The sequence below is a fragment of the Dermacentor andersoni genome, chromosome 8 (assembly GCF_023375885.2).
Source record: "Dermacentor andersoni chromosome 8, qqDerAnde1_hic_scaffold, whole genome shotgun sequence".
Lineage (NCBI taxonomy): Eukaryota > Metazoa > Arthropoda > Arachnida > Ixodida > Ixodidae > Dermacentor > Dermacentor andersoni.
Window position 1 is genome coordinate 152,230,327 of NC_092821.1, and position 26,190 is coordinate 152,256,516.

The window sequence follows — 26,190 nt, forward strand, 5'->3', positions numbered from 1 at the left end:
TATAATAACTGCTTTTATGCCATTGTTTTACATTATTGCTTGTATTTTTATATCGTATGTTCTTTCCTTTCTTTATTTTGTTCCGCCATGTATTTTTGCCACGCTCACAAGTTTCTATTTACCATTCTTGTTTTGTATACGATGTTTTTTGCCATGTTGTTTGCCTTCCCTCCTTATTTTGTGATTGCCTCTGTATTTACTTACTTTGCCCCTCCCCTCTGCAATGTACAACCGTACCTTGAGGGTATGATAAATAAATAAATAAATAAATCTCGCTTTATAGGTACGTGTTATAAGGCATCCCGATCTCGCTTCGAAAAATAATGAGCTTCCCTTTGAGTTATCATAAATGGTTTCTTTCCTGATTTCGTTTTTTCCTCTTAAGTAGTTACTCATGGCAGGTTTCTTTTCCATTGCCGCCACCCATGAGATTAATTCAGCCTCTCTGACTTTCCGCTTGACCTTCCTTGTTGCTGTGTTGCCCACCCCACAGGTCGCATACTTGCTGGTAAGCTTCCTAGTTCTTTTCCTCCACTGTGAATCAATGTTTTGCCTGTACAGATACCTGAACACTCTCCCAGCCCATTTAATTTCTTCCATATTCCTCAGCCGTTCTTCATACCCAATTTTACTGCGAGCTTGCTATTTGTTTAGGCTCGGTACCGCCGTCTCTCGGGCGCCGCTTTAGCAAAAAAAACTTTATTTTCCTGTGGCACCTAAAATGCCTGTCCTGTGTTAAAAGGGACTAGGAACAAACTTACTTACTCACCAACGGCAGCAAAGGGCGGTGATGGCCCATGCAACGTCACCACTCCTCCGGTTGGGTGGCGGGAGATTTGAATTGAGATAAAGGTATACGTACCCTTCATGAACAATTTTCTCGTAAACTAAGTCTTTTCTTGGCACGAAACAAGCGCTGCGGGGTTTCTGAACTGGCATTTAAACAGTCCACGTCGACTTAGTATTTGCCTTTAGTGTCCCTTTAAAGCCAAGATTGGACCAATGTTATGCTAATGCAGCAGCCATTGTGCTGCCAGCGTAGGATCAGTGTTGAGCCATATCGTTGCCATTATTAATGCCAGATTTGAGCCAATGCCCTGTGCATGACGATTATTGTAGATAGGTTGGCTCTAGGGTACGCAGGCATTCTTACTGCGAACCTTTTGCTAGCGACATTTTTGATAGCAATTGTCCCCATACCGTCTTCCTCAATAGTAGCAAGGAAAGCTCGACAAAAAGATATGATGTCAAGAAGCAGAAGTCATTTATACTTGCAAATAACAATAAAGAAATTCTGAAATTCACTTTTATGACAGTTTATTTACGAATAAATTTGCACTAACAGGCATTTTCCGTTGACCTATATGGGTGACGCTCGGTCATGTTCAAACAGTTTATTTACAGGCAGTGCCCTCAGGATAGGAATTGGGCAAGGTGCCGAGGACGGTGGGCTGGCCAGGAGTTTCAGGGCAAGGAGCTGACGTATCTAGGCAGGTTGGTCTGTGCTTGGATGACGGCGGGCTGGTCAGGCCGCTGAAGACCACGATAACGCGGTGGCTTTGTTGAATTTGCTACCACTTTCCATAGCGACTTCCCCATTGCTTGGAGGAGATGCTTGCACTGTAATATAAAAAGAAATATTATCAGAGATGTTGGTATGACAAATGTATGTGGCAGTGCATTCATTTGAAAAATCGCCATACCGCAAAAATATAAGCTTGAGCAGAGAGTTCGAAGGGGTGAATCAAGAAATTTTCTTGTAAGAGATATTTCTACATATATGGCATATTTCGTAGAAGGTGTAACAGAGAATATTTAGAACACAAACATGAAATGCGCAGGATATGTCCGCCTTGTTTACACCCCACACTTAGTCAGCGTAGCACTTTATAGTTGAAAAATTGCAGCAAGGCCTGCTACATCACAAAAAGCCTAGTTTCAGATAGTGTAGACACAATGTGGCCTTAGTGCGAAATTTTTCATGTGAAATCCGAGAAGTTCCGCCAGGAAACACTAGCAAAATAAGCATTTATTATACGAAAAGAAGGAAAGAGTGCCGGCTAGAAATGATGCTTGACCTAGAACAGTGAGAAGAAGCGCGGTTCCTCAGTATAACTAGCAGGATCAGGCAGCGCGCATGGCTTGATAAAATCATAAGTCCTGGAATTTGGATGAAAAACAGATTTACACGTGTTCTACTCAGGACACTATTCAAAGGCTACGAATAAAAAGAGCTATGGCTATGCAATTACAGGCCTTCTACATTAGCCAGGGCTGTTTCAGTAATATATATACCGCGTGATATTGCTTGGGTTGGCAGCCGCTTATAACATTCATCCTAAAACATAACAAAATAATTGTCGATTCGGCTCACAGCGTTTCTGCTCAGTATAAGTTTGATGGGTCTACACGAGCGATTTATCAGCACCTAAATTTCCGCAGGCAAGAAATAAAATAAGAAAGCATATTTCAGTGATTCTTTCGGTTGTGCGATAACTTGCTGCGATAGCAGCATTTTCCAGCTGTGAAGACCACCATTTCATTTTATATTGCCTGCTTATTTTTTAAATAATTGCGTTCCCCCACTACAGGGAACTCGACAACGATGTAGGGGTTATATAAAATGTATTCATTTAAATAAAGTGTACTGAAAAATATGTATTATCACATTTGAAATGTAACCACTACACATAAAAACTGTTTTAAATTTCTAGTCAACCTAAATTTATAATGCGGACATCAATGCCCCAAGCTTGTAGCAGGCAAACGCAATATAACGTTGCAATCGCCACCACACATTGTTCTTTAGGCCGTCCAAAATCGATGCAGTGCTGAGCATGAATGGAAAAAAATTCAGCGTGAAGGACGCAGCGAAACCATGAGAAATGTTAGAACTTCAGTAATATACACAGAAATCATGGAATTAAAAAGAGAAAAAGAAATGCGTTGAGCAGCTGGACATAATTTTAAAGGCATGAGTATCCTGAAATTTAGTCCTTTGAAACAACCTTGCTTGTAAAACACACAACTTAATGCGTCCTTTTATAATTCACTTCGTCTGGCTCCTTATAAAACTTATAACATGCGCCAAACAAATGCACTCACCATTGTAAGATCCACGCTTCTGTGTATCCGAGTTCATCCCACATCGAACACGGTGGTCACCAGCGCCGACTTTTTTCTACTTGTTTCGCCTATATTAATTCTAACACTTACAAAAATTTGTGGCCACCTTGCTGCATATTTCAAGATGTAGGCTTCTCAGTGCTGTTGTCAGATAGGAAGAGGACTTGGCACCCGGAGGTGCCGCGTCCCAGAGCTAACATGTACTCATCAACCCAACATCATCCGATACATTGACCCCGGCACTCCCCCTCTACCCGGGCTGACTGGGCGGGGGCTTTGGTTCGAGCCAACAGTCCTTCCCCGACAAGGGGGCTGTTGTGGTGCCGCACAACAGAGTTACTGCACTCAACACACAAAGAGCCATGTCGGTCTTACAGACACAAGCCTGAGTGACCCTCAGACTGCCTTGACGCAATAGAGATCAAGGCATACAACCATGGAGACCACCAAAACAATCCGCGGAGCAGCGCGACCACACGAGGAATGACGACCGCAAGCGAGCATGTTTCACGATAGGAGTGCGCTGACAAGAACGGACAAGACTGCAAGCACTCAGGCGGTATTGCACCCAGTCGGTGCTAGCTATGCATAGAAGGAAAGGGTAAAAGGAAAGGGTGAATGAAGAAAACAGCGTAAACGCCACACTTTTCCCCGCTGGACCTAGACCGACCGCGTTCTTTGGACGGCAGCGACGGAGGGAGAGAAGGAGGACAACAGCGACCCCGCCGCGTTCCCCCCTGCCTGCGAGACACAGCAGCTTGTAGCTGTCTGAGCGCTTGATTCATAGCATTGACCAGGCTCACGTGGGTGCGTGGGGGAGAAGCAAGTGGGGGCCGAAGGACGGAAAGTTAGGCCGAAAAAAAAATCGGGTATGCGCCGTTCCAAAGACAGGCAAACACGAGAGGGTGTTGACACGGACAAGCACAAACTTTCAACTAATTTTTCTTTCTGTCAGGGACATTCATACAAGGAGCTTACTACGCATGCACGAACAAACAAATCTATTGGAATAAGAGCATGATGACTATGTCACCGCAACATGCCATGCATGCTAAACAAACAAACGAAAGTTTCACTAATACATATGCGCTCCATCTCGATGCAATATAAAATGATTCCATCAGCTCTGTGGCACTGTAATTCTCGATTCTCCTCGAAGTCCTGATCCTCCAAAGCCACGGAGCGTACATGCAAAATATACAATGCGCAGGCAAATGCGCAATACCATTGTTTCTTATGCAAAGCTAAGGTCCGTGTGCACGATCAATAAAGCAGCGGCTAGTTTGCCCGTTATGCGACTTCCCCTGCTTGCTACGTTGTACATTGGCTTTTCTCTTTAGGGGGGTGGGGCGCATTTCGGTGAAGTGCAAAAACGGCCGTGTACCATGCATGGAGTTGACATGGAAGAACCACAAGTGGTCACTTATCCGGAGGGTGGGGTTGAAGTATTTTGTGTAGGGGTAGCGCTATGTAACTTGCCAAGGTTGACGACTGGGCGTGTTGGTATAGCATATTAGAGGTTGGATTGCGCAACATTTTGACGAGACACACAGAGCGCTCTGTGGTGTGTGTCTCTTCTGTGTGTCTCGTCAAAATGTTGCGCAATCCAACCTCTAATAGCGCTATGTCTTCCTAGCAATTAATATTTAAAGTGCTTCGACTCTCAAATAGCTGTAATACAGTTTGCCGACGCACTGCAAATAAGTTGCGCGAGACCACGTGCCCTCTGCATCGGCGGTGAAGGGCCAAACACGAGAGAGAGCCACAGAAAGCTCTGCTAGGCTGAGGCAACAGGTCCGTGCGGCAGCGCCGTAACTGACTCTCGGGCGAGGTCCCCTCAACAGCACTGCACGGGGAAGGGGAGTAAAAAAGAGGGAGAGAGAGCCGAGTGGGGTGAGAGGAAGAGGGCGGCAAGTAATAAAAAAAATTATATGTATAGTAGAGAAGCGCAAGCGGGGCTTAGAGCGGTGCTCCGAGGTTTGATGTATCATAAAACTCAAGCAATGTCACAAGTGCACGCTTGATGATGGAACTTTGAGCATTGGGGAATAGTAGGAACTGCAGCGTGTCGGATGGCAGGCCGTGCCGACAGTAGGAGTCGCCCAGAACCTCTGTCGGCCCCGAAGGCAGGGCAACGGAGCAGAAGGTGCTCTAGTGTCTCCACACCGTCGCAGTTGCCGGGCTGCCGGTTCCCGTGAGCCTGTGTGCTCGCGCACACCGTGCAGATTCGTCGAAGCGGCTGTGAATGCGCTCCGTCTTCCCCACTGGGGAGAGAGAGCGCATTGAGACGCGCCCGTCGTTAGCTGCGGCCAGCTGCGCCTATGGAACGGGCAGGGGCCAAAGAGGTCGACGCCCTAAGCAGGTATCCCCCGCTTCCTACGAGGCGTGTGGAAACAATTAGCGCTCGTCTCGGGAGCTGGTCGGGAGGGGACAGACTAGCAGGTGTGCCCGCGCGTACGAGGCAAACTGGTTTTTCTCGGCTTTTACTTCGTTTGGACTCTCCCTGTGCAGGCACTGCCAGAAAGGACTGCGACCACTCGCCGCCGCAGCAGTGCCCGCGAATTATGGAGGTCGACCCGCCCGGTCCAGAGGCAACGGACGCCGAGAAAGATGAAGCTGAGAAAGACGAGACGCCCAAAATTGCGAAGCACCTAAGACACCTGGAAGTCACGTGTACCAAACGCGTTGACTCGAGCTGTCGCCTGCTGCGCCATCGGCGATGCTTCAACCATGCGCTGCTCGACATCGGTCTGGAGATCTGCGAAGACGCGCGATGCGACAGCGAAAATGGCGTCCGCATTGCCATCACCCAGGCGAGTGGTCGCGGGTATGTATTCGACGGCATACGCGAGGACTCGAACGAAAGGGACGGGCTCGACGTCGTCGGGTTCCTGCTCTCCGAGCACCGCTGCATCACGACCGTGGAAATGAACTGCATCATGAGGCACTGCCCTTTGCTGCTCAAAGCTCTCAGGCTAAACAGGGACGTGGAGTGTGTGGTCATTTCCGGAATGGATCCTGAGGGTAGCGCGGAAGACGTCGCCGCCTTCAAGGCGGTCAAGTCTATGTCGCAACTGAAAGGGCTCTTCTTCGACACCGAGCGTTGTCCTCCGAAGTACACGAGCAACTTGCGACTGCACGGCCAACTACTTCGAGGAGGCACGAGGCAGCTCACCGCCCTCGACGTGGCTAGCGTGGAAATGAGCCCGAAGCAGGCGAAACGACTTATCGGGGCACTGACGCGGAATCGAACTGTGACGCACCTGGTCGTCGGTGAGAACGTGTTCACGTCCGGCAAAGAGCTGTCGGGTGCGAACTTCGCCAACTACCTCGTCAACACAGCCACGCTCCGCGCACTAAAGCTGATCTCGAAACCCGAATTCACGAGCGAACGAGTCATCCGGACACTCGTCCGCGCTGTGTGCCAGATGACCACGCTGGAAGAACTGGAAGTGGACTTGGACATCAAAATGGTGGGCTTGTGAGTAATTTAAATTCCTTGCTTAATTCGCGAGCGGTACATGGAAGGTTAAGCAGCAGCACTCGCAGCGGCATCTTGTGACTATAGTTTATTACCAAGTTTAACCAAAGCGAGGCCTCTCCGTATGTACCGAAAGACATGACTAAAGCGCTAGGAATGTTTTGTAATGTTAATATAAAACTGCAATGTATTGTAATCTAGGATTGATTTGTTTGTCCATACCTAGTTTTTTTTTTAATTTACTTTCTTGTGTTCATAATACTTCAATCAGCGTTTCTTAAATGCAATCTGAAGTACATTTTCGCATTTATTAATCTGTTTCTTCCTCGACTATACTCCATTTAACTACTGGCACAAATATTTTGGCAGCAGCGCAATCATGACTAAACTATTTCCATATTGCCTTCTTTTCTTTTTTTGTCTTTTCGAAGGAACAAGTGCAAAACAAGGTCGTGTGTAGAGCAGTATTGCTAATCGCATCACCATCTGCGCTGCTGCTTTCGCATACGTATCATGGCATTGCAGTACACGTCAACGCGTTCGCACCTGTCGCGGAATACTGGACATCTTGAGGCGCTTTGTTCAACCAAAAGGCGTGAATCTTTTCTTTTTTCTGTTGCATGCTTTTTGTCGACGTTGTTGGGTTATCCCCTTTCTACCAAACGGCTAAGCATTTCGTGTCCTAGCCGCGTAGAATAATAAAAAAGAGACAGTAAAGGACAGTTTTCAACCCGAGCTGTATTCGAGCTTTTGTTGTTGTCGACGTGGCAGCCACCCCCGAACGCTAGCCCCTAAGACACTTGCGGCTAGGTCCAGTATGAATTAGAAAAGAAAAAGGATGCTCCCGTCTTCCCCTCTCGGCTTTCCCGCTCTCTCCTTCGCGCGTCGTGACGCCGGCAAGGTGCTTCGCATGAAGTCGGAGGGGTGATCGCCGACGAGGGATGATAGTACCAACACGAGGAGAGGTGTGTTCTTGGAATGGAGGCGCTTCCAAACCTTTTACGAAGGTTCCATTCAGTCGGCGTGGTGCGGAAGGCGATTAGGGGCGTACAACAGACAATGACCTTTTTGGTCGACTCGTAGCTTTTGCTAGACTGCGCACAGATGGAATGCGTGGAGAGGAGGAAAGAGCACCAGTGGGGAAGGTAGCAAAGGCGAGCAAGAAACCGCATAGTCGTTAACGAAACGTCTGCACCTTTGTTATTATAGCATCATCTATAAAAAATATTGAGGCTGTACGTTCAATGTAAACTAATGCGCAGCTGCACTACATAAGAAATTTTTGAGCTCGGGAGTGGTTTATAAGCCCTTCCAACTTAAGTACACTAAAATTGGCAATAAATAAGTTTACATTGACGAAGTATTCTTTCCAAACTTCCTTTTTGAGGTTAGAGGTTGATTACCAGAAAAGAACAAGAAAGCCACAATCTCATCGTCTTTTTTTTTTTTTTTAAACGTTTCCCGCCGTAGCCTCCACCCACGCCAGCAGTACGTCATCAGTGATGCCATTGAGTTGATAGTATTTTCCGCTATTTGGACAGCTGCTGCACAGTAAAATTTCTGGGAAGTTGCCCAGCTCAGCCTTCTTTGAAATTGCAATGTAGGCAGTCCCGTCTCTAACGATGAAAATCAGCCCCGGTTAGTCTATCGAGATCTATGACGTCAAGGCGCGTTGGTGCGTAGACAGCAGCACCCGCTGACGTCCACGCGCTCTGTAGCTGGCACTACTAGAATAAGTGTGAATTGTTTGCACGAGAGGTCGAAATACGCAATCGACTAATTATTTCACAAATTTTCACTCTTTTTAACAAACTGCTCTAGGGTGCATATTGCACTTTACGACTTTAGCTGGTGAGTTCGCAATGAACAGTCACTCGGAACTAAATCACAGATGACATTAATTTTGAAATATGCGTTTCGAAAGCCTGCGACAAAATCAACTGGTGTTCCAGATAATTTTATCTTTATTTGCATGAAAGTGCGTTTTATTTCAAGACTAAGTGAAGCAGCAACGCATTTTACACTCAACTTTGACAGCGCTACTGGAAATTGATCCTAGTTTCAAAATTCGTTTTCAGTAGATGTGTCTTGAAAAGGTACAACTCACTAGCTTCAGCTCGTAAATTGCATTATGTGCCCTAACGTAATGAGTTATAAAGTTCATTAGCAAGAAATTTCGTAGTGAATTATATATTTCGATTTGCTGTACATGTCTGCCTCTATCATCTAGTTATCCGACTCAACGGTTTGGATTATGCTGTCTACCACGCGTGATTTTTCAAAGTTGTTTTAGCTCTTGAAATATTTCAAGTTTCGTATAGGAATCGAATTAACTACACACTTACTATTCGTATTCGACAAGGAACTACTCGGCATTTTTGAATATTCCGAACTAACAAATATTTCGCAACAACAGAATTTTCAAGTCTGGTTACTGTTCTTCGTCTGTTAAACAAAACGTAGCAAATAATCAGAAATAAACGACATGACTTTTCGAAGCAATGCCGAGCATTGTTTTCGGTTTCTCGACGGAAGCCTACATGACAACCTGTGAAATTAGCTTGTGCGTCTTTTAGTGTTTTTGGCCGTTTAACAGGAATTGGTCTCCCTGGTGCAGTATTTGGCCACTCCCTCCCTCATGATCCCTGCAATTAACCCATGACCTTCAGTCCCCAGCAGCTGCCACCTGACCAAGGTGGCTGTCAGACCTGTAACACAGCAGAGGGCGCTAAGAAACTGACCCCGGCAATCTTTAACACCCGCACTCTTTCGAGTGCGGCTAGCGTAGCAGGACTCTTTGAGGAACTATCAGGCATTGCTTGGGATATCATTGGCCTTAGTGAGATTAGAACTGGTAAGGCTTATACAGCGCTGACCTGACGGCCATTTCCTCTGCTATAGAGGTCTCGCAGATAAGCAATACGGAGTAGGATTCCTAATCCATAACGACATAGCGGGCAACATTGACGAATTCTACTGCATTAATGAGAGGGTAGCAGTAGTCGTAATCAAACTTAATAAGAGGTATAGATTAAAGAAAGTACAAGCCTACGCTCCAACATGCAGTCAGGCTGATGATGAAATAGATCAGTTTTGTGAAGATGTTGAATTAGGGATGAAGAAAAAGTGCAAACTCAGTATACTGTAGTAATGGGCGACAACAATGCAAAAGTGGGAAAAAAGCAGGCTGGTGAACAAGCAACTGGCAACTACGGCGTCGATTCTAGGAACGCTAGAGGAGAGATGCTGGTCGAATTCGCAGAAAGGAATAAGTTTCGAATAATGAACACCTCTTTCAGGAAGCGTAGCAACAGAAAGTGGACCTGGAAAAGCACTAATGGTGAAACAAGAAATGAAATTGACTTCATAGTTCCTGCCGATACAAGCACAGTGCAGGATGTAGAAGTGATAGGTAGGATAAAGCGCAGTGATCATAGGTTAGCGAGGGCTAGGATTCACCTCGATTTGAAGAAAGAAAGAGTAAAATTCCTCAAGAAGAAACAGGTCAACCTAAAGGCAGGCACCAAGACAACCAGTAGGCAAGCTCTCCCAAGTAACAAAGGACCTAATAAAGAAACGAAATTAATGAAACTGTCCAACTCAAGAGATAAGATAAAATTCGCGGAATTGTCAAAACTGATGAACAAGGCGAAAATAAGGGACATTCGAAGTTATAACGCGAGAAAGACTGAAGAAGCCGTAAGAAATGGATGCAGCCTGAAATCAGTGAGAAGAAAACTTGACATAGGACAAACCAGGGGGGGGGGGGGACAAAGAGGAGGAAAGACAGGGAGGTTAGCCAATGTAAGGACAAACCAAGATGTATGCACTGAAAGATAGGCATGGTAATAACATCAGCTATCTCGAAGGTGTTGTGAAAGCAGCGGAAGAATTCTATACTGACCTCTACAGTACCCAGAGGAGTCAGGATACCTCCGTTCGAAGCAGTAATGAACAGGGTACAGCAACTCCTCCTGTGACTATCGATGAGGTCAAAAGGGCATTGCAAGACATGAAACGGGGAAGAGCGGCAGGAGAAGATGGAATAACAGTCGATTTAATCAAAGATGGATGGGACATAATGCTTGGAAAACTGGCGGCTCTCTATTCGAAGTGTCTATCGACTGCAAAGGTCCCAGAAAACTGGAAGAATGCAAACATTATACTAATCCACAAAAAGAGAGACGTTAAAGAATTGAAAAATTATAGGCCCATTAGCTTACTCCCAGTGTTCACCAAAATATTCACCAAGGTAATTTGCAATAGAATAAGGGCAACTCTTGACTTTAGCCAACCAACGGAACAGGCTGGCTTTAGGACGGGATACTCTCCAATGGATCACATCCATGTCATTAATCAGGTTATCGAGAAATTCACAGAGTACAATAAGCCTCTCTATATGGCTTTCATAGATTACAAAAAAGCACTTGATTCAGTAGAGATACCAGCAGTCATAGAGGCATTGCGTAATCAAGGAGTACAGACCGCTTACGTAAATACCCTGGAAAATATCCACAGAGATTCCATAGCCACCTTAATTCAACACAAGAAAAGTAGGCAAACACCTGTAAAGAAAGGGGTCAGACAGGGAGACACAATCTCTCCAACGCAATTCACTGCGTGCTTGGAAGAACTATTCCAGCTATTAAACTGGGAAGGTTTAGGAGTAAGGATCGACGGCAAATACCTCAGCAACTTTAGGTTTGCCGATTCAGCAACACTGCGTACGAATTCCAGCAAATGATTGAGGGAGAGTATAAGAGTGGGGCTGTAGATTAATTTGCAGAAGACCAAGATAATACAGAGTTTTAGTTTAGGGGACGCAAGCGTCTTGCGTACGCAAGCCGCTTGCGTCCCCGAAGCTAGAACTCTCTATTGATAAATAACCGGGCAAGGGAACAAGATCGTAGGTCAGTTTCTAGAGTCTGTGAAGGAGTACGTTTACCTAGGTCAACTAATCACAGGGAACCCTTACCATGAGAAGGAAATTCACAGAAGAATAAAAATGGGTTGGATCGCATACGGCAGACATTGTCGTCTCCTCACTGGAAGCTTACCATTATCATTGAAAAGGAAGGTGTACAATCAGTGCTTTTATCGGTGCTGACATATGGGGCAGATACTTGGAGTCTGACAAACAAGCTTGAGAACAAGTTAAGGACCGCCCAAAGAGCGATGGAACGAAAAACGCTAGGCATAACGTTAAAGGGACACAAAGAGAAAAATTATTTCTTCTGCATCAGTAAATTACCTTTCTACAACACCAAAAACACGACTCTCACTTACGATAAGACTCTTGGTAAGCCAGAAAAAGCGCAAGAACGAAAGACGGGTGGCGACGCCTCCTTGACGTTCGCGCACCTGATGGCTGTGACGTCATGGATTTTGATGGCGTCTTCCAGGGCAGGGTGTCTACCCAGTTGACATTTCCAAATTCCCTGAGTTTTCCAGGTTTTCCCTGAGTGATGCAGAACTGCTTTATGTCAAGACGGGCTGAAACCATATCGCCCGACGCTGTCACTCTCTAGTAAGCATATTAAAAAAATAAAAAAAGACAACTTAATGAAATTTGAATACTAAGGAGTAGTGTTTATGCTATTCAAAAAAAAAAAAAAAAAGAATAGAAGGGAGGGGTTAGTAAAATGCACAGCAAATAAAAAGCCTTCGAAAAAAATTGCAAATCGAGTCGGACATTCTCAAATACAAATAAAAAGGAGATGCATACAGAAGCAAATATTGTCGAATATGAGCTATTTCTGTCAACTGATAGCAAGCTCAGTGGTGTGAGGCCCGAACTTTGTCACAATTGAGATTCTCTCTCAACAGCTCGTAAGTCAACCTCAACTGTCCTGACATACTCTCAGCCCGCGAATGACGCCTCAGTGTTGTGTTTCACTGCTTTAAAGAGTTTATTTTGGTTTGGATGAGAGACACCTGCATCTCAGCATCAGCCAACACTGTTTTTTGAGCTCAAAACGGCGGCAGCACGCTTCCTTTCCCGTCCATTCCCCAATGCGTAGGTCCTTTCTGTTCTTGTCCGCTTTCCGCCACTCATTCGCCACACGGACAATTTGAAGCATCTTCTTGGTCAGTTTCAAAGTCCACGTCCGATTTTTCGAACTCCCCAGGGGCCCCGAAAACATCCGAAAGTCGGCCGGTTGGAAAAATAAATGCATGTGATTTACTGCCCTTAAGGGCTCAACCCACCACAGGAACATTCCAAAACGCTCTGCAGGCCTGTCAGTACACGTATTAGGCATATTTGTGCTTGTACTGTGACGAGAAATACCGGGTGCACGCGTGTATAATTAAGGAATACATACTGTGTCCTGTGGCAACAGCCCCTTCCCACGCTTGTTATGCTTCACTGCAATAGAGTGTTTTAGTTGAGCGTCTTTACGGTACGCTCCGCTCCGAGCTGCCCCGCTAAGCCACAGCGGAGCGGAGGGCGATTTGGATCAGAGAGCAAACGGGTATAGCCGATATTCTAATTGACATTAGGAGAAAACAATGGAGCTGGGCAGGTCATGTAATGCGCAGGTTACATAACCGTTGGACCATTAGGTTTACAGAATGGGTACCAAGAGAAGGAAAACGCAGTCGAGGACGGCAGAAGACTAGGTGGGGCGATGAAATTAGGAAATTCGCGGGCGTTAGCTGGAATCGGTTGGCGCAGGACAGGGGTAATTGGAGATCGCGGGGAGAGGCCTTCGTCCTAGCAGTGGATATAAAATAGGATGATGATGATGATGATGAGTCATGTAGAGTTTTATTTCTTACGTTAAACCTGTGACGCTTTTCTTGCAACGGACCCTCTCACATGTGTCTACGGCGCACGAGTTATTCAGAGCTGCCTCTTTTTTATTTCCCTCTCTCTTTCCGCATCCGTTTGTTTTGGAAAGACGACAGCCATTCTTTCGTGAACAGCTTGTTTGTAAAACCAGGCTCTAAATTTGTTGAGAGGCTGTTCATTCAGCTTTTTTAACGAGTGATGTTCATGACTGATACTTTGCCCCTACTAGTTAGCTGTCCTTTCTGCACTAGTCTACAATAGTAGCACCTAAATATTCCTGCTGTAGAGAGATGCGTTTGAATATTCGATTCGCTATTCGATACTTTCTATTCGTATTCAAAAATGTTGATATCAGCCCACCTCTACTTGCCATGTAAAGAAGCACAAGCCAAACTAGAGCCCTCTTGCCGAGGACACATAACAAACTCAAGCAAGCTAGAGATGCTTTCGTGTTGCACAGCCTCTTATGCACAGATATTTTTTTTTAATTCTCAGCATATACCGAAACTTTCAGCAGAATACTATAAGTGTTTATAGCCAGTCTATTGAAAAATAGAAGTAAATCATGTGTGATGACATCGTACAACGGTGTAAAGACCTTGTAAAAGGTTAACAAGCCCGCACGACCCAGGCTACTCGCACCAAAAGATAAAGTAACAAGAGCAGAGAGACTAAGATAACAAGAGCAGATAATTTTCCTACCTCGTATAAGAAGTTTTTGTTGAATGCGTAACGCACAACCTACCATGTATTTCGTTTAAGTACGCTATTTTTCTTAATGTTACTTCCAGTGTTACGTAACCTGCGCTGCTGCATACAGATAAACAGCCAGTTGCTGTCGTTTCGCAGGGGCAGCCACCTCGTCAAGCTACTCGGTGTAGTAGCTTTTTGTGGCTGCTCCTCTTGTTTTTTCACCAGAAAGGAAAACAAGGCATAGCATTGGACTGAAGTGAAACACGTGCTGTTGTGAAACATGGATCCGACGCTACCCATGACGGACATAAATTGCATCAAATTTAAGAATGTGAGAGTGCCACGCAGCTGGCCACAACTCGCTTCCCTAGGACACGATCAGTCAGTCAGTCTCTCACTGAGTCGATAAAATCAATATATTACATTTAGAAGAGCCGCTAGCGTTAGAATGACTTGGTCGATTACTCGAGGTCAACGGCGCAGTGTAGTACACATATCGGCCCGTTTGGAAGATATCTCGAATATCTGCAGACGAGTTTGTACGTAGTCGTGAAGAAGTAGGTTCACTACCTTAATTCCTGCCGTGCATGAGCAAGCGAAATTTATTTATTTATAGATACTGAGATCCCTTTCGGAAGAACGTAGCACTACGAAAAATTACACCCTCGAGGGATGGATTGGATGCCCAAACGCCCATTTGGCACCCTTGTCTTTCAGAAGTTTGAAAGTGGGCGTGTTTGTTACAGAACCACCCTTATGCGCATTTCATTAGTCCAGGATGCTAAAAGGGTGTTTTGTGAGACACACACTTTACGGCACTTAAGGGTGCTCGGGCACTTCAACATTTCGAGCAAATAAAAACCCATGCGGGCTTATTTCACAGCGCTTTGCGGCAAGTAATTGTTCGAGCACGTCATATGGCTACTGCTACATTACGTATGTGGCGTCCCCGGTGGTTAAAAGGAGAAATAGGGCTTCTTCTTTTATTTCTTAACCTGCATTTCACTTTTTATTTTTGGCTTCGTTTAAATTGTTGCAGCTCTATATTGTTTTATGGATCAGCTGTCGAGCTTCAGCGAATCATAGCGCGTCAGCCAATTATCGTTTTCACGAGCATGTTCTTTCAGCGTCGGCGCTGGAGCAGTACTATGTGCAGTACGTACGGACACTCTTGCATGCCCTATCTTTTTGGATAAACATTTGCACGTTCATGCAGAGCACACTGCTACCGACCACAACATTTATTGCGAAGGTGGCGATCCCCGGTCGTAAAGTGAGGCGACACGACTTTTTTGTTCGCCTCTCTCCTTCCCGCTTTTTAGATTTTACAGCTGTCTTCGCCTAAGTTGTTTCTCCTTGGTGCTAGTTTATTGATAAACCGAAGAGCGTGGCGTCAACCACTAGCTCGAGGCGCCACCACACTCTTTGAGGGTGTATTATTCTCTGTAGCAGTGTCGGCGTAGGAAGAAAGAAAAGCGGTGTGGCCGACAGATATAACTTCTGGCTGGTACTCTGTAGATCCACAGTTAGAATCCAAGTGTAGTGCTACGCGTATTTTCCTTCGCTTATTTTTTATAAACGTCTCGAATAGCACTTCGGGACTACATCAGCGGATGTGCGAATGACTAAGGTAGTGATAAAATATATCGTTGCAAAAATAAAACATACCGTCAGTTTGGGGAAAAGGGTGAACACCTATTGGGAAAAAGGGTAAAAAAAATCGCTCCATCATATGAGTGTGTGAGTTCGCTGAAACCCGCTTTTCTATGAGTGCAAAGGGTTGATTACAGACACAATAAACACCATTAACGGTGCGAGTTTCATTAGTATGTGGTACAATTTAGTAAACAACAAAACGAAAAGAGCATACATGAGAAGCAAGTCATTTTGCATACAGAAGTACACATATCACTGTAAGCGGGCCAGAAAGCACGAAAACGTGTCTTGTGTGAGTGAGATAACTTTATTCGGAATTCGGCGATTGGGAGGCCCGGACCTGGGGCCGCTTAGATGGCCACTGGGAGCTGTTGCTCCCGTACGGCCTCCATGGCTCGCTGGACGGCCCAAAGTTGGTCTTGTGAGTCCTGAGCTGAGCAGCGCGGCCGACCACCGCGCCCATAGATTTTCCGGGTACTCTGCCCAGAACTTAGTTTGTAAGTTCATTCTAGTCGGTGATAATCTGTGCAAAATTGGAGCACCTAAACAGTTTATTTTGTCGTTGTTAACGGGTGCAATAGTTCGAGAATGTCGTTTTCCTCTAGTGTAACTAGGTAGGCAAGTGAAAATGTTCGAAGTGTCATTATTGTGGACATTTCTGGGGCTCACTTTGTGGTTGCCCCTTTTCTCCGTGAGGCCACTCACTACGCCCTTCTGCCGCAGTTCCGCGCGGGTCGCCCTCTTCGCTCAAGTGGTGGCGGAAAACTCGACCCTGCGCCGCCTCCGGCTTCCGTCGGTGGCCTGCGGCTGCTCTCAAGCGGCGGACGCCCTGGAACACCTCGACCCCCCGGATCCCGACGCCGCCGAGAAGATGGCGCACTTGGCCCGGGCCGTGCGGAGCAACTCCGTGCTTCGCACACTCGAGATAGACTTGGGCGGTTTCGGCGTAGGCGAGTGCCGCGAATTCTTCAATGCGGTCGGCGACAACGCCACGCTGATCTCGGTAATTGTCCGACGGCTGCCCGCCGAAGTGGAAGTGGACGGCATCTGCAAAACAATCCGGGATCGCGGGCTCAAGGACAGAGTCCGCATCGAGCACCACCACCTGACCCCGCTGGACATCGACACGCTGCCCCGGTGTCCAGAAATCACCGGCGTCACCCTCAACGGCAGGCACTTCGCCGGTGACATGACCCGGTGCAAGCAGATGATTGATAAGCTCGCTAGCTGCCCCCACGTGACGTCAGTTCGCGTGGACACGTGGTACTTCAGCGACTCCACGTACAAGGTATTCACCGATTACGTGACCAAAGCGACGACGCTCAGGGAGCTCGAGGTCAACGTGGCCGGTATCCCGGAAGCGCGCACAGACGAGGCCCACCTGAAGATCGAGAGTGAGCTGATGTACGCCGTGGGCCTTAACCCCAGCCTGATCGAAGTGAACATCACGGGGATCCTGCTGTACAACAAGTACTGCACCGTGCTCGTGGACGCCGTCGCGGCCCAGTGCGGAAGGCTGACGCACCTGCGCATCACGCCGGCCAACACGATGAACCCGACGTACGCGAACCTCTTCATGCCGCACCTTGTGAACAGGCCCCCGCGGCATGTGCGGGTGGACTTCTACAACTACAAGAACAGCGGACACGCCTCCTTACGGGTATGATTCGTACAGCGTGAGGCTATGTGCATGCTGTGGTATACAAACGCCGTTACGCGTAGAGCGTATACAGCTGCATGGTGTGTGGCAATCCTCACGCATTACCACGAGTGCTTTCGTTCGTAACAAGTAAGGCAGAATGCTTGTAACGTCAAGATATAAGATTGAATGCAAACTAAAAACCCAGTGGAACGTCCACCGTAGCCCCAGAGACACGCAATTGCGGACTGCACTATCACCGGAATCGACCCACGAAAACAGCGAGTTGGGCTCGCCCGCCAGAACGTGACTGCAATCGGATAAAACATACGGCAGGTTTTTGCGACATTGTAGAATCATAACCCAGCGAAGCTGTGTTTCACGAGCAGTTGCATTAAAAATTCATTTGTCTGTTATTAAATTACATACTTTAAAACGCTGCCTCATATGACTAGGTGGTAACCGTCTGCAACGTTGCCCGCATATAACGTATTTGAGAATTTGCATAAAAGGATTTTTTAGGCAAGCCTCATTTCCCCCAAACTTGATGTCGATGGCTGTGGTAATTATTCCGGCACTGTGGGCTAAATTGTGCGCCTCAACTAGTGTACGTACTTTGAACTTTGCCTACACATCGCCCATGACCTGTCCCAAATTTACACGAAATATACTCTTAAGAGTATGAGTTCGTGAACGCTACTCCCAGCCACAAGCGGTACAGCGAGGTTGCTTTACCGCGGGAAAGGCTAAATGGCAGTTGTAGCCGTAGCGTGGGGTCCAGTTTATATAATCGGCAATTGTAGGCACTTGAACTCCAGAGATCTTGTGACTTTTTGCGTGCATGTAGGCGATGTTCCCTAGCAGCGTCCGACCGATGTGCGATTCCTGTGGGTGCGAGGAGACCATCGAGCACTTATTGTGTACCTGCCCCCGCTACGATGTACAACGCCTCTCTCTGCGGGAAACTTTACACCGACTGGACTTAAGACCGTTCAACGAGTCAAAGATACTCGGACCGTGGCCACACCCGTCACTGGCACGAAAAGCGAATCGTGCATTAATGCAATACTTGAAGTGCACCGGCTTACGAGACCGTTTATAGTGTCCCTGTGCATAGTGTCCCGCCCACACGCACTCAGTGCTCACTTTCTACCCTTTTCCTCTTTCTATTCCCCTTTACCCCACCCCCAGTGTAGGGTAGCAAACCGGATGCTCTTCTGGATGAACTCCCCGCCTTTCCTATCCTTGCTTTCTCTCTTCTCTTCTATACTCGTAAATAAGGTGATTCGCTTAGTTCACCGAGGAGACTCGTGAATTTAAAGAAAAATTGAGGGTCCAGTATTTATTTGCAACGATCGTGATCGCGCCCCACACATTACTCATAACAATACTCCCATATCCAAGGAAGCTGTGCCACCTACACTTCCTTTAAGGACCACGCAAGAAGTTGAGAACGAGATGCCGTATAACGCTTTCCAGCACTTGCAGAAGGCTGTAATTTATTCACACGCATTAAACTTAGCCTTCACTTTGTGTTAATGTTCTCTTATTTTTCCTTATAATTTGATTTTGGTGGTAATTATAGTTTTCCCAAGATAGCGGGCTAAATTCGCCGTTTATAAAAGACACCCATAACGGTCCAGAGCGCTTGCACACGTAATTTACGGCTAAGCCCGAATTTAAGTGACGCTCTCGAAACTTTGCCCACCAATCGTTCATATGATGGCCCCTATTTCCCTATAGTGTTAACTTTGTGATAGATGAGCTTTTTCAGGACAATGGGCGAACTTCCTACGCGGTTCGAAAAATAAATACGCTTGCGAAGCTCTGCATGGAACGCTTGATTGAGTAATTTGTGTCAAAGGCTGTAATCAACCTACACACTTCTCATTTTCTGTGCTAGTCACCATAATATGGCCCCTACGGTCTCCAAATATAAAATTTCTGTCATCGTCGATTGTCTCAGGTCATCGGAGAAAACTTGCAAGCGTTTCATGTAACACAAGGAAGAAAACCAAGGTTTAACACTTTTCATTTAGCCCCTTCAGGTAACGCAGACATGTCGAAATTTGGCTGCACATCACCCATAACACGAACCGCATTTCTCTTAAATATAATCTCTGCGAATGACTTAGTTTTATATCAGCAGACTTTAGCGCCCAACTGATTGACCTTGAGAAATTAGATTTAATCGTTACAGGTTAAATATCATTAAGACAAAAATGCAGATGTAGAAAAATTGAGCAATAATAAAGTTATTGCTTGGTTTCGTTCTAGCCACTCTGTTTCGCTATTTCGCTATGCAGATCCATGTGCAGTCAAAATAACTTATCGACCTCAGCTAAACATTGCCCAGGACTGCCATGTTGCTGCAAAATAATTTACTAGCCTATTCATAACGCCACTGGCTGTGCTCCTTGTGCAGGTTGCATTCTAACCTGCGGATCTGCTGCCTCCGGGGGTCATGCTATCGCAAGCGTTTCAAAGCATTGCCGCTCTAAGCCACGTGTTTCATGGCGGAGTTTGAAGCGGCTGCCTCAGAGGGATCAACGCGTATCACAATGCAGTACGCGCCGCTCGCGTAAACCCTTCTTATCCATGCATTTATTAATGCGAGAGCGTCAAATGGCCCATTGGGCGAGAAAGCCGACGGCGTCTGATTCGCTGCGACGCCACGTCAAAAGCGGTCTCGACCAGTGGCCTCGACGACCGAGCAGAGCGGGCGAAAGGGGGCACCTGTGCGGCCACTGTGTTGCGCGCGGGGAGAGGGCGTCGCCGCGACGTACGTCACCCTCGCTCTTGCACTCGGAAGCCCGTGCTATTCGCGCGGATTCTTGTCCGCGCAAGCTCTTGCCTGCGTTCTAGCTGCGCCTCGGCAAGGCCACATCAAAACGCACCAAGCGTCTCAAAGCGCTCGCGTGCCAGCGAGGAGTTCATGACCGCTAAATGCTTCCGCATTCGCAACTCATAAGAAATTCGGTGTCCTCGTTTCTTAACGCGATAGCGTTAAGGGCCCCGTCTCGCAGAAAATCCGGTGTCATCCGTTAGGCAAAAAAAAAAAAAAAAAAAAAAGTCGAACCACCCGTACTCAGGCCCTCCCTGTGGCGCAAGGAAGCTACTGCACAAATTGAATTTCTCAAGCTAAAATACGTAGAAAAATCGTAAAGTACGACATACACACAACCTACAGACATGATAGCGTCGGATTGTTATTTGATTATACGAGAAACATAATTCTGTTACGCGAAAACTCAAAGAAACCCCTTTTCCAGCGTTTCTACCACCCATAGACCGGCCACGGCGTTCACCATTAGCGCGCGCCGGTGCGCGAGTATCTCGGGGGCCACGGAGCGGCGCGCCCGGTTTCTTGCAATACCTCCAGATGGCGATCGCCTCCACCGCATCGTGGTCCACGGAAGTAGCCGCGTTTCTACCAGAGGGCTCACATTCGTGCATAGCGTTCGCGGCCAGCGTTTCCCGGTAAACATTACGGTTACATACGCTCCAGTTGTCGGGAAGCGTGAGAAGCAGTCAGGGATCTTTGAATGCTATCGCGTTCCACTCTTAAAGTCCAAAGCCCCTTTTAAGGCGAAGCTTAAGCGTCCCCTATCTTTTTATGCATCTTTTTTTACATTTAGTTAAGTCAGCCGCTAAAGCGTGTAACCCTGCTTGCGCTTACAGCCCTGTACGCGATGCCTTGATTTTGGCACATTTTGGTTTCTACGCTTAGTTTGAGGCAAGTACCATTTACGGATAAACTGCATTCACGTGTTATTACTTGTAGATGGTGTTCGTACTTTACGATTGCCCGTTAGCATTTAATTTCTCCGCGACAGTGCTTGCCGCTGGCACTATGCAATTGGTATTGCATGATTGCAACGCTGGTGCATAAGAAGCCGATCAATGAGTTAGCGGTAAGAGGGAAAATAGAGGAATTCCGGATCAAGCTACAGAACAGGTATTCAGCTTTAACACAGGAAGAGGACCTTAGTGTTGAAGCAATGAACGACAATCTTATGGGCATTATTAAGGAGTCTGCAATAGAAGTCGGTGGCAACTCCGTTAGACAGGATACCAGTAAGCTATAGCAGGAGACGAAAGATCTGATCAAGAAACGCCAATGTATGAAAGCCTCTAACCCTACAGCTGGAATAGAACTCGCAGAACTTTCCAAGTTAATCAACCAGCGTAAGACAGCTGACATAAGGAAGTATAATATGGATAGAATTGAACATGCTCTCAGGAACGGAGGAAGCCTAAAAGCAGTGAAGAAACTAGGAATAGGCAAGAATCAGATGTATGCGTTAGAGACAAAGCCGGCAATATATTACTAATATGGATGAAATCGTTCAAGTGGCTGAGGATTTCTATAGAGATTTATACAGTACCAGTGGCAACCACGACGATAATGGAAGAGAGAATAGTCTAGAGGAATTTGAAATCCCACAAGTACCGCCGGAAGAAGTAAAGAAAGCCTTGGGAGCTATGTAAAGGGGGAAGGCAGCTGGAGAGGATCAGGTAACACAGCAGATTTGTTGAAGGATGGTGGGAACATTGTTCTAGAAAGACTGGCCACCCTATATACACAATGCCTCATGACCTCGAGCGTGCCGGAATCTTGGAAGAACGCTAACATAATTCTAATCCATAAGAAAGGGGACGCCAAAGACTTGAAAAATTATAGACCGATCAGCTTACTGTCCGTTGCCTAAAAAGTATTTACTAAGGTAATCGCAAATAGAATCAGGAATACCTTAGACTTCTGTCAACCAAAGGACCAGGCAGGATTCCGTAAAGGCTACTCAACAATAGACCATATTCACACTATCAATCAGGTGATAGAGAAATATGCGGAATATAACCAACCCTTATATATAGCTTTCATTGATTACGAGAAAGCGTTTGATTCAGTCGAAACATCAGCAGTCATGGAGGCGTTGCGTAATCAGGGTGGAGATGAGCCGTATGTAAAAATACTGAAGGACATCTATAGCGGCTCCACAGCCACCGTAGTCCTCCATAAAGAAAACAACAAAATTCCAATAAAGAAAGGCGTCAGGCAGGGAGATACGATCTCTCCAATGCTATTCACAGCGTATTTACAGGAGGTATTCAGAGACCTGGAGTGGGAATAATTGGGGATAAAAGTTGATGGAGAATACCTTAGTAACTTGCGATTCGCTGATGATATTGCCTTGCTTAGTAACTCAGACCAATTGCAATGCTTGCTCACTGACCGGGAGAGGCAAAGTAGAAGGGTGAGTCTAAAAATTAATCTGCAGAAAACTAATGTAATGTTTAACAGTCTCGGAAGAGAACAGCAGTTTACGATAGGTAGCGAGGCACTGGAAGTGGTAAGAGAATACATCTGCTTAGGACAGGTAGTGACTGCGGATCCGGATCATGAGACTGTAATAATCAGAAGAATAAGGATGGGCTGGGGTGCGTTTGGCAGGCATTCTCAGATCATGAACAGCAGGTTGTCATTATCCCCCAAGAGAAAAGTATATAACAGCTGTGTCTTACCAGTACTCACGTACGGGGCAGAAACCTGGAGGCTTACGAAAAGGGTTCTACTTAAATTGAGGACGACGCAACGAGCTATGGAAAGAAGAATGATAGGTGTAACGTTAAGGGATAAGAAAGGAGCAGATTGGGTGAGGAAACAAATGCGAGTTAATTATATCTTAGTTGAAATCAAGAAAAAGAAATGGGCATGGGCAGGACATGTAATGAGGAGGGAAGATAACCGATGGTCATTAAGGGTTACGGACTGGATTCCAAGGGAAGGGAAGCGTAGCAGGGGGCGGGAGAAAGTTAGGTGGGCGGATGAGATTAAGAAGTTTGCAGGGACAACATGGCCACAATTAGTACGTGACCGGGGTAGTTGGAGAAGTATGGGAGAGGCCTTTGCCCTGCAGTGGGCGTAACCAGGCTGATGATGATGATTGTAACGCATCGACTGTCGCGTTGGGATGGAGCCAGCGACGCCGTGCTTAAGGGTCAACTGCAACGACATTTAAACTTGGCTAAATCGGTTAAAAGTAAATAGTGTATGGCATTGAGACATCCTTGGCGAAGCTAAAGGGCTGGTAATTGTCAAATTTCTGATCAGCAGCCTAGCACCTAAGCAGGTGACGCGCGCACCTGGTGGTTATGGCATACGTTCCCAGCACGTCGCTTCCGACATTTTCCAGCGCGCCTTGTGCGCCGCCTAATCTCGGAACTCGTGCCGAGGAGCCGCGCATTCTGGGTCATGCGTCCCTTCGGCGAGCGGTAATGACGGCGTTCTTACTATATAGATATTTTTAATTTGAGCTTTGGTGTCAAAACAGCTGCATTAGCTTTTTGCGACGCATCCACTGTTATTCAATGGGTAAAATTTCGCAATGAGGCAGTTCTATATCTACCCTATCTAAAACTGGGCTTTTACGAGGCCCAAGGTTTAAGGACTACTGATATGATATTTTCAACTATTCATTTTTTTGTTCGTTAAACAAAGGTTCAATACCACGAAACCATGGAAAAGATAGCGAACTGCCTCAGAATGCCGTAGAATAAATTTATTACAGTAGTTTTCCTGCCGCCAGTTACGATTTCATTTCGCAGGAGGTTACTGCGCTGTGACGTCATGACGCAGAGTGCGGTCACGTAGGGGCAGGACATTGCGACGTTTTGGCACTCGCTTCCGATCACTCGGTCACGTGCCACGCTAGTGCTCGTTGTGAGTGGACCATAGTCTAGTACATTCTAGTTGTGAGGTCAGATTCAGAAACGTAGCAGACGAGCTAGCAAGCCGGAGCTAGTGTCCAAACGTCGCAATGTACTGCTCCCGTGTGACCACATTCTGCGGCGTCATGACGTGACGAAGCAGTAAAAACAAAACTGAAACTGCCTGTACATAAGCTATTATATTTTTTTAGGGCGCTCCGAGCCTTGTCAGTGCCTTTTTTAAGGCTTTAGAAGTCCCGAAACTTTATTTGACGCACGAAAACGATGAGCCGCAAATACCGTGTCAGTACTCCGTTAACTACGTAGCTCTCAATGTTTCCCGAGATGTTCTCACGCCTTTATTTACGTTCTCTCTCTTTGTCGCTGACCACACAGGAAATCACGGCGCGAAACAACAACAACGTCTCGGCGGCGACTCGCTACGTGCTGGGCGACTGGAACTGCGACGACGGAGCCCGGGTGCTCGAGCTGCTCCACGACCACCCGTCGCTCGTGCGCAACGTGCGGCGCAAGGCCGAGCTCGGCACTGTCGAGGCAGACGCCAGGATCGCGCGCGCCCTGAAGCGCGTGCGACGCTGTGACCTCGACGAGTACATGAGACTGGCCGGCGTCGTCAAGAGACGCGTAGTGTGCACCAAGCAGAAAGGCGTCCGCCTGCAGATCGCAGATATCAACGAGTACTGCTGGCTGCACCTCCGCCTGTACCTCAAGGTCGCGGACGTTGTGGGAGTTTAAACTGACAAATATATTTTAGACACGGTCACCTTTTTTTTTTTTCATTACATAAAGGTCCGGCACCTTCAAACTCCAGAAGGAATACTGGGAGGTTTCGGGGGGTCCTAAATATTTGAATAGATTTTCTACAGACAGTTTCGGTTTCGTTTCCCAGAAGGCGACTGTCTCGCAACGTCATGGCGCAGAAGGTTGTCACGTTGGAGCAGGACATCCTGGCGATGTTGTGGCAATCGTTCCGTCTCGCTCGGACGCCCCCCTTTACTTTGTGCGACGCGCCCTATGCAGCAGCACAGTAGACCACCAGGCGAGCCGGAGCGAGTGTCAAAACGTCGCAATGCCCTGCTCCCGCGTGGCAGTCTACCGCGTCGTGACGTCACGACACAGCCACCCCCGGAAAACACCACCAAAACTGGTTGTAGAAGAGCTATTAAAATATTTAGGGCGCTCTGAAGCTTGCCAGTATTTTTCTAGGGTTCAGAAGCCTATAGCATTCCCATTCCCCGCAAAAAAAAAAGGGGGGGAAGAAAAAGAAATCATGAGCCATTCCACTCTGTGAAGACGATGAGCAAAACGAGAACAAGGTGAAAGCAGGAGCCAACGCTTCGTCAAGTGCACTCGTCTTCTTCAAGGCGACATATGCTTTCCTGGCCACAGTATATAGGTGGGGTTCTTCTAAAGGGGAGAGGGTGTAAGGCGGGTGGGTGCGGCAAAGAGCGAAGGTGTGTTAGCGGCGAGGGTGTAGAATTGAGAATAAAGGAGTGCTGTGCACAAGGCCAGTGACACGGCCGTCTGTCAATCACGTGTCAACGGCCGTGTGTCAGCCGGCGTGTCAAAAGCGTGTACAGTAGCCTTGTATTACCTGTTTCGCTGGTGGTCGCGGTCTATAGTGTCTCTGAAAGAGATAATAGGGGCGGTAGAAACCGGTGCTCGCGAAAAAAAAAGAAAATACTGAAATAGAATAAATAAATAAATAAAAAGAAAGAAAATATAGCTAAGCAACCAAACTAAATTTTGTTGCCTATAGCTTGAAATTTAGCATAGCGAAGAGATTATAAAGCTCCCTTTGAAACGTTTATGCCTATTGGTTGCAATGTTTCGAACTTATGGATAAGGTATAATTCTCTGTATTTTTTTTTCTCGTCCAAAGCGGAAATTTGACTGTAAGATGTAGAGTTCATCAAAGTTATGACCTGGTTGGTTGAAATGCTGGGCGACGGCTTTGGGAAGCTTTTTAGCTGTGTCCGCGCGATGTCCGTTTAATCTGACGTACGTTCATTGATTGTCCCGTTTCACCGATATATTGTTTCTTACAGAAGGAACATTCGAGCATATAAA

The 26,190-nt window shown here is 46.7% G+C and overlaps 1 protein-coding gene across 1 annotated transcript; it reads left to right on the forward strand.

The window, feature by feature from the left end:
* Positions 1 to 4,511: 4,511 nt before the first annotated feature.
* LOC126525994 (uncharacterized) lies at positions 4,512 to 25,801 on the forward strand. Its single transcript, XM_050173998.3, has 4 exons — positions 4,512 to 4,560; positions 5,638 to 6,607; positions 16,473 to 17,409; positions 24,496 to 25,801. The coding sequence occupies exons 1-4, from the start codon at positions 4,512 to 4,514 to the stop codon at positions 24,853 to 24,855; spliced, it is 2,316 nt and encodes a 771-aa protein (XP_050029955.2). The 3' UTR covers positions 24,856 to 25,801.
* Positions 25,802 to 26,190: the final 389 nt, after the last annotated feature.

Excerpts from the sequence above, each read along its gene's own strand:
- LOC126525994 (XM_050173998.3), top strand. The coding sequence starts at position 4,512 with ATGCATGGAGTTGACATGGAAGAACCACAAGTGGTCACTTATCCGGAG. Across the intron at positions 4,561-5,637 it reads AGTGGTCACTTATCCGGAGG|GCACTGCCAGAAAGGACTGC; the intron begins GTGGGGTTGAAG and ends CTCCCTGTGCAG. Across the intron at positions 17,410-24,495 it reads GCGGACACGCCTCCTTACGG|GAAATCACGGCGCGAAACAA; the intron begins GTATGATTCGTA and ends CTGACCACACAG.